Raw genomic sequence first — 8,100 nt, 5'->3', positions numbered from 1 at the left:
GTTCCTCGTCCTCCCGTTGCCTGGAATAGAGTTGAGAGTCAGACCGTCGGCCCGTGTCACCTTTCAGGCTTTACTTGTAGGCTGATTTTTTCCCCCTCCCCCTTTTAACACTTGATGTTGTTGGGCTGTTGAGTCGAGGGGTGGTGATGCCAGGGCGCACACCTTTCCCGCCAGGAAGGCTGGGATCGCGTTGCATGGATATTTCTGTCTGCGTCGTGTTTGGTCACTGCTCAGGGCCTTCCCATGCTCGTCTGCAGGCCTGTGGGGGCAGGGGTAGCAGCCAGGACGCTCGGCTGCATCTCCATTCCCCGCCGCGTCTGCTCCCTCCATCTGCACAGGGACTGTCAGACCCGCACAAAGGGCTGAACGCTGGAGCCAAACAGCCATGCCTCCGCTGTGCGGAGCTGTCCTCCGGGTCTGGGCAACATCAAATACCTGGTCTTTTGCTTCTCGTGGTACAGGCAATCTCTTTTATTTGACCAACTAGTCTTTTGCAAAAACATAAATTCTTTATTTGCAAGCTTTTGAGCACAAAGCAGCGTCTGTCCTTTTGAGAGTAAGACCAGTTCCAAGCTGCTCCAGTCCACTGGGCTTCCAGTTCCCAGGACTTTTCCTGTTCCTCTCAAGTGTTTTCTGAGGATGGATTCGAGCGCTTTTCCTCCCTTTCCTTACCACCACCTCCAATATGCATGCAGCGAATATCCCAGTCGCTAGGTTGGCCCGGGGTCTGCAGCCAAGCCATGAACCCCTTCTGTGACCTGAAGGAGGCCCCGGTGCTGTTGACCTGTGCACCGTGGCATGAGACTCCCCTTCATTTTGAACTCCCTGGTGCAAGGTGCTATGGGGCCGACATCTTTCCAATTATTTTTCCGGGCACCAGAAATAAAGCAAAGAACGCTTCCGGCAGTTGCTTCTCCGTCTGCAGATTGTTTGAGGAGCATTTTACGCTGCATACAAATAGTGTGAACCTCAGCTGAGTTGGCTGGTTTGGCCTGGCCACCTAGGTCCCACCGACGGGGGTATTCTTGTTCTCTGCTCCATCAAGAGGATCAAACCTGCTACCCCGTCTTGCTCTGTCTCCCAGCTTTTAATCCTCTGATGACTGATTAAGGTCTCTCTGTTTTACCTATTTCTTTTCTAAGCTTGAAAAACATCCTTATGTCACAGCCAATTCTCCCATTTTACATTTGAGAGCAAGGCCAACACCCTGGCTCTTTCTACATAACTCACATTCTTGTGCTTTGGTATCATCTTGTGTTGTTGGCTGCTGCACGCTCTCCGAGACAACACGCGTCTTTCCTGTGGACGGGTGCCAGCACAGCAGAGAGCTCAGAGACGTCTGCAGGAGCCTGGAGGAGATCTTACCCCTACAGTGAAAATGTTCCCTTTTTCAAGACTGATTTTCTGTGAGGAGCAGTCCCTAATGGTCTTTTGTATGGAGCATCCTTCTTTTAAAAGGCAGGAAATGGAAACGTGCATCTGAGGCTGAGGATGGGCTGAAAGGAGACAAGAATTTAGACATGAACATTTTCAAGCTTGCAGAGAGCTAAAGAAGAAGGGTGCTTGTACACAAAAGCTTGCAAAGAAGAATTTTTCCAACTATTTGAGTTGGTTTAATAAAATATATCAGATTTACCCAAAGAGCCTCATCTGCCTATGTCCTTAGACCAACATGGCTACAACCAACACCCCTGGGAGCTAATGCAACTTTTACATCCCTACTTAGGCTCCTAAATGAAAGTGATTTTTGGGATGCTGAGCAACGCGTAACTGCTATGGGCTTTACTGGCACCAGTTTGTTAAAACCCGGTCCCTTTTAGCTATCCTGTGCAAGCAGAGAAAGCCAGGAATGACACTCCAGGTTAAGTATCCAGGTTGTAGCCATATTGGTCTAGAGGAAAAAGCAATCAGGGCTCATAGTAGAGGTGATATCTTTTATTAGACCAACAAGATTTTTGCAAAAACAAATTCTTTAATTGCAAGCTTTTGGACACAAGCCCCCTACACCAGGCATTGGAGAAAAGATTGTAAAAGTCCTCCTGGGTAGAAATGAAAGTGCAGGTTAGGCAACTTTATTCTACATACCACAGGGCAAGCTCCTTAGGCTGTGTGGGGTTGGGAAGGATCTATTTATCAACTTCTTCCATGACAAGACCTGGGGTGTGTCTCAAATGTGTCCCATCCCTGTGGAAAGCAATTACATGGCTGGAATCGTTATAACTGGGAGCCACAGTCAACCAACTGGTTTTCGTGGCTAATGAGGGCTCTTGAGGAGGTTACGTCATCGGGGAGGTGGAGAGCCTGGTCACCTACATATACCCGACCTGACTGGAGCTGCTCCGTGGGTTTTTCCTGAGCAATGCACTGAGAAGTCAGCCCAGGCTCAGGCGTTGTCCTCGCCATGAAGATAGCAGGTGTCTTTGTGCTCCTGGCTCTGGCCTTTTTCTGCTTCTTCTCAGGTCAGTCACTTTTGCTATAATCTCTAGGGAAGGCTTCGCTTGACGCATCAAAGCGCACGGACGCTTTGACCAAGCATTGTGTGTTTGCTCAGGAGGATGCAGATCTCTTCTAATTAGACAAGGGGCTTGCTCGAAAAGAACCAGAGCTGCATTAGAAAGAGACTGCCATAGTTGCTTGATTTCTATTAGCAAAATTGGTTCTGTGCATTGCACTGTGATGGGTGAATGGCTTTTTCTCTTGCAAGTAAATGAGAGAGAACATCCCTTTTTCACTGTAAAGAAAAAAATAATAATTTTGCAATGGATATTTTTGGGGGGCAAAGTGATCATGTTAATTTTAAAAAGCTATAATTTTTTTTTCTAAAATTTTTGCTTGAGGAATTGAAGACCGGAACCAAAATTTTAAAACTTTTTTTTGTGTGTGATCTCCTGAAAATGGGATTTTTTTTCCCCTCTCCAGCTGCATTTGTGCCAAATGGATTTTTTACATAGTGTGTTGGGAACATTTGGGCACAAGCATGGACTTCGGGCTATGCTCCTGCAGCAATACACTCATTTATTATGAAGAAAATGTAACCAAGAGCTCCTTGCGGCTGCATGGTGATTGATGCACCATGCAAGGGGGGAAGATAACATGGGTGCACACACATACACAGAGCCAACTCTAATGGCTTTGCAGAGAGACACATTTGCATCAGATGTCCCTACTTGCCTGTCTCTGGGTCAGCTAACTCGTTTAGGCATTGCAGTCAAAAGGGGCCTTGAGAGGGAACTTGAAGGATGGCTGAGGGCAGTGGCCTCCTGGGTGAGTCCAGCGCCCCGTGTATTAGAGGACGCATGGAAGAAAGGACACAGTTTTACAAAAGTAATAAGGGTTGCTAGCAAGATGAGAGTTGCATGTGGTGGAGTGGAAAATTCTGCCCCATGAAAACCCGGATGCATTGCCATTTGCTAACCGCTCTCATTTCTTTGGTGCCGCATCTTGATTCAGTGATATTTTGCCAGTTTGAGAGACTGCGTTGAATTGATGAACTGAAAACTTTCAGTTGCTGTCAAAGTCTTTGTCGTCTCCTCATTTGTGTTTTGTTTTTCTCTCAGATGTTGCCAGCCAGAAATGGAGTAAGGTTAGTCCAGCTCTTCCTCTTCTCTCTACGGCGGTTCAGGTTTCCTAGCAGCAATGGGGAAAGACCATGGGGATTTAAAGGCAGATCAGGATGTTGCACAATGCCGCAGGATGGAGTAAATGTCTTGGGGTTCAGAGAGAGATTTTGGTGTTAGAGCCTGGGGTAGCTCACACCATTTATGGGTCGGATGTGGCTGCATCCTTCTCTGAATACATTTTGGAGATTCAGAGAATGGCTTTTGGATGCTTTTCAAAATGTATTTGGTCAAGAAACCTCATGAGATGCAGGTCAGAAATAGCAGGAGTTGTTTTTTTTAGTGATATACGGGTTTTGGCCCCTGACCCAAAAGGATCTCCAGGAAGCTTGTGAGAATGTAAAATATGCAACATTTAAAATTACTCTTTTGACTCATGGGGGGGGAGGGGGGGCGGGGGAAAGCTACTTAATCCAGTTGCTGAGCAAAACAGCGGGTCCGCTCATATTTTAGCCAGACCAGTTTGGTTTTCCTCAGGAAAGTCCCAATTTTATATACGGACCCCGAGGCATATCGTGTGCCCTGGGTGGTGGCTGTGCTGGTAGCTGCTGCCCTTGCGCCTCCTTGGTGTCCACACCCAGGCTAGAGCCCTGCCCCCCCTGCCCCCAGTTACACGACTATACAGGTCAATTAAAACATCATTAGCTGGAGTATTGATCCCATGCAGTCTGTGTTGCTAGTTGCCCACTGGGTGAGGTAGTTGAAAAGTGATTCAGAGGGGAATATTAATGCCCTTCTCCCTGAACGTTTAAAACTTTGCTGAGGTTCATCTCCTGCAACTGAATCGCTCGCTGGTGCGGAGAAGCCTTGCTGCTGCGCTGCGGTACCCCCTGCTCACTGCCGCGAGGCCTTTCCGCTGCAACGGGTGGAAATTGTCCAGCAGACGAGCTGTTTGCATTATTGCCTTAGCCACAGACATCCCTCTCCTAAGAGATGTAGTTCAAGAGATTGAGGAGGATCACTTTAAATACTTGGTGAGCCCTCCAGCCTATCTCCCATGTGCCAGTAGCCTGCCATATAGCCCTATGTTTGTAGGTATATATGGTAGCAATGCTTTATACTGTTAGCCAGCCTGGCTGTTTGAACCCCACCATTGGCCACGTCATGGCTTTATTCTGCATGTTGTATTAAAGTGTAATTCAGGGCAGGGATTAGGAGCCTAAAACAGGACAAAAGTGGCTCGTGACCGCTGGAGGGCAAAGACTTTGCAATGGTAATGACTCCCATCAGCGAATGCTTCTTAAACCCCCAGCAAAGGGTCTCAGGGGGAAGCCCTCCATGCACTGTTCTCTTTATAGTTTTTTCAGGACCACTGCAAAGAATATCATGGCATCTCACGCACGGGGGTTTTTTACTGCAATAGAATTAACAGCCCTGTCCGTGGCCCGGATGGCAAAATGCACCTCAACCAGTGCCTCATGTGCAAAAAGCTGATGTGAGTATTAGAAATAAACAGCTGTAGCAGCGATAGAGCTGCTCTGCGAGAGCATGTTTGCCATGCTCCTTCCCCACCTTGCTCCGTCCCTGTGGCCTGCATTTCAGGCTGAGGAATACACTGCAGCCTTTGGCAGCTCCCACCTGCCCCCCAGCCCATCCCAGTCCAGAGCGGTCACTCGTTATGTCCCCAGTGCCATCATCAAACTCGTGAAACCGGTTATTTTTCATTGTCCAGCCAAAAATCCCAAAAGAGGAAAAGAGATAGCAGTATAAAGGCTTAGCTTCTGGTTTTTGCCCATGCAGCATTTAAGGGAAATTCTGCATTGAGACGATATGGTGGAAAGGACTGGTGAACCAGGCACAGAGGGGAGAAAGGCAGCGTACCCGCGGTGGAAGGATGCTAAGCATGTTGTGGGTGCGTCTACATGCAACCCTAACTGCACACCAGCCTAATAACACTGCAGCAAAGACTGTGCCAGTAGCTAGCAGGAGTATTAGGCTGCTATGCAATTCCTGCCTGAAAAACCTGTGCGCTGGCAGTACCGTGCAGTGGCGCGCGTTACTGTGCATTGATTTGGCACTTGGTTATCCAAGTACTAAACTTAAGGCGCATTAATGAATGTGTGGATGCACCCTGTGCATGTTCAGCTACCTTAAAGCCCTGGTTTTGCTTGAGTGAGGACTTGGGGGTTTGCAAGACTGGGCCCTTAATTATTAGCCACTTTGGTTTTATGACCGAGGACTGCGCGACTCCTGGCCATTCACTATTTCCATTTCTGGCTGCAGAGGAAGAGGACTCAGTAATGCAGGAAATGGTGGAGAAGGCGATGGGAAGGAAAGTGGAAGCAGAGACGAGTCAGGAAAGGTGAGGTGAATCGCGAGCCGTGCTGACCGGATCCCCGTGCGGACGATGTTATCGGGTTGGACTGACCGCAGTGGAGGGAAGTAGAGCAGTGGGAGACTTCAGGCCCCAAACTGCATGTGGCTTGGCAGGTCCAGGGCCCAAGTGGCTCTTCGGGGCTGTGCTGTTGGCCCGCAGCAGGGATCGGCCTGGGAGGGACAAGGAGCGACGGTGTTTTCTGCTAGTGCCGAGAAACCGGGGTTCAAAACACCTCCAATCCTTGCCGATGGGCCCTGTCAAAGAGTTACTGGCCTGCCTGTGTCTGTGTCTTCTCTAGATCCTAATCTCTGGTGCCTTCTCCTCGTTTGAGAGGTACCAGCCAAGCTGTCAGCATCAGGTAAATGATGACCAGGGAGCTCTGATTGAGGCAGGCTGTAAGAGCAAGTCCACTCTAATTAGTTCTCATTTAACTCGACGGTCTCCTCGGCCGCTGAGAGTTACGGCAGAGATGAGGAAACATTTCCTAGCGCTCCAGGCGTGGAGGCAGAGCCCGGGACTTGCAGCCACTGCGACCAGACCAGAGCAGGCTGGATTAGCCCTGACCCCGCTACCGACCCGGGGTTTCTCTGACGCGGTTTTCCCGTCGCAGATCGACTGCAGTGAATACGAGCAGCTGTTCAAGAGCGGACAGTTTTCCTGCACGAAGGAGAACGACCCCGTGCGCGATTCTTTCGGCAAGGAGCACAGCAACAAGTGTCTCCTGTGCGCGGCGCGGTAGTGAGTACAGAGAGACGGGGCCCGCCGGGCCCCGAGCAGCCGCACCCGCTGTTTGCTGCCACTGGCGGTGTGGGCCCCCGTGCAATGGGCAGCGGTGAAAAGCATGGGTGGTGCGGGGCTCCACAGTGCCCTGCTCACGCCCACGCCTTCTCTTCTCTTCTCTTCCAGCAAAAGGGAGAATGGTCTGAACTCTACCCAGAACGACCAAGGGGAATTTCGGAGAGCCAAGGTGAGGCTCGGTGTTAAGCACGGGGGGCCGAGCATGAATGCTCTGCCTTTGCACCAGGGTAGAAAGGAAAAAAAGACCACATCCATGCTTGCATTTTGCCCAGCTGCTGCTGCGTCTGTACTGATGGCAAGGCAGGAGACCCAGGAGCTCCTTCCGGCTCCAGTCTCCTGTTTGTGGGCATTTGGGTCGCAAGTCCAGCTCCAAGGTGCAGTCTTGGCCCATAGTTCCCACCCAGCTAGGAAAGCAACCGGTTTTGTCCCAGTCATAGGTTAAGGGCTCATGGTCTGCTGCCTGGGAGGGGGCCGGTCCCCAGGCCTGAAGACGTAAATGGCTTGAAGGCAGCATTTCGGCCAGAAGGAACAAGATGGGAGAGACGCCCCTCGTCGGCAGACAGGAGGAGGGAGGAGCGCCTCACTGCTCTGACATTCACGGATCCAAAACCTACATCAGCTGTTGGCGTTTGCCTCTCCAAAGCTTTCCTTAGGATCTTCCTTATCTTTTGTTGTCATTTCCAGTAAATGGTGGGCAGATAGGATGTCTGGGGTGACAGTTACTTTCTCCGCATTCTTGTATGAATTTATTTCTCAGTGGGAATGGCCAGCCTGACAGCGGGGCCTAGCGGTGTTTCTCAAGCATCACTCTGGGGACTGATCTGATAGAAAATTTCGTCAATGGCTGGTGCAAAAGTCAGAACCTGGCAATGAAATTTGCTAACGATGCCCTGTGCAGAGAAACGCCCGTTACTGAACGGGATTGGTGTGCAAGTCAGGAAGACCTGGATGACCCTGAGGACTGGAGGCACAGAAATGGGATGGTATCCAGCAGCACAAATTGCCAGATCACAGCATTTGGGAGCCGTAGCAGGAATCCCTGCCACGGAGCTGGAAGCTTGTTAGTTGGAAATGATGGTGGGCTGCATTAGGCTGCGAGCCACTGATGCGGTGTCCTGAATGCAAGCTTTGCAAGCATCAGGCATGGTATTTCCAGTGGAGATAAGAAAGTTTCAGCACCTTTGCACAGGACCCTGGGAAGACCTTAGCTGGGATTTTCTGCAGAAGTGCCCATATTTCAGAAACATGACTTCCCTGGAGCAAGGACAGGAGACAGCTACTAGGAGGATGAGAGCCATGAAGAACCTGCCTCGTGAGAGGAGACTAAAACTCCTTGGCTTGGCTAGTCCGGCCGAACAGGGGCTGAGA

At 50.1% G+C, this 8,100-nt stretch overlaps 1 protein-coding gene across 1 annotated transcript; it reads left to right on the top strand.

The window, feature by feature from the left end:
• The first annotated feature begins 2,126 nt into the window (after positions 1 to 2,126).
• Positions 2,127 to 7,025, top strand: LOC109309874 (serine protease inhibitor Kazal-type 5-like). The gene is made up of 7 exons (XM_019534749.1): positions 2,127 to 2,459; positions 3,558 to 3,583; positions 4,916 to 5,052; positions 5,841 to 5,919; positions 6,545 to 6,672; positions 6,841 to 6,901; positions 7,005 to 7,025. The coding sequence occupies exons 1-7, from the start codon at positions 2,402 to 2,404 to the stop codon at positions 7,023 to 7,025; spliced, it is 510 nt and encodes a 169-aa protein (XP_019390294.1). The 5' UTR covers positions 2,127 to 2,401.
• The last annotated feature ends 1,075 nt before the right edge of the window (positions 7,026 to 8,100 follow it).

Source organism: Crocodylus porosus, unplaced genomic scaffold (genome assembly GCF_001723895.1).
Source record: "Crocodylus porosus isolate Cpor-Errol unplaced genomic scaffold, CroPor_comp1, whole genome shotgun sequence".
Lineage (NCBI taxonomy): Eukaryota > Metazoa > Chordata > Crocodylia > Crocodylidae > Crocodylus > Crocodylus porosus.
Note: the sequence above shows the minus strand (reverse complement) of the source record. Positions and strands in the feature narration are given on the sequence as shown.

Coding starts and splice junctions, on each gene's coding strand:
- LOC109309874 (XM_019534749.1), top strand. CDS start 2,402: ATGAAGATAGCAGGTGTCTTTGTGCTCCTGGCTCTGGCCTTTTTCTGC. Junction 5,920..6,544: donor GCAGAGACGAGTCAGGAAAG/GTGAGGTGAATC, acceptor TTCCCGTCGCAG/ATCGACTGCAGTGAATACGA. Junction 6,673..6,840: donor CTCCTGTGCGCGGCGCGGTA/GTGAGTACAGAG, acceptor CTTCTCTTCCAG/CAAAAGGGAGAATGGTCTGA.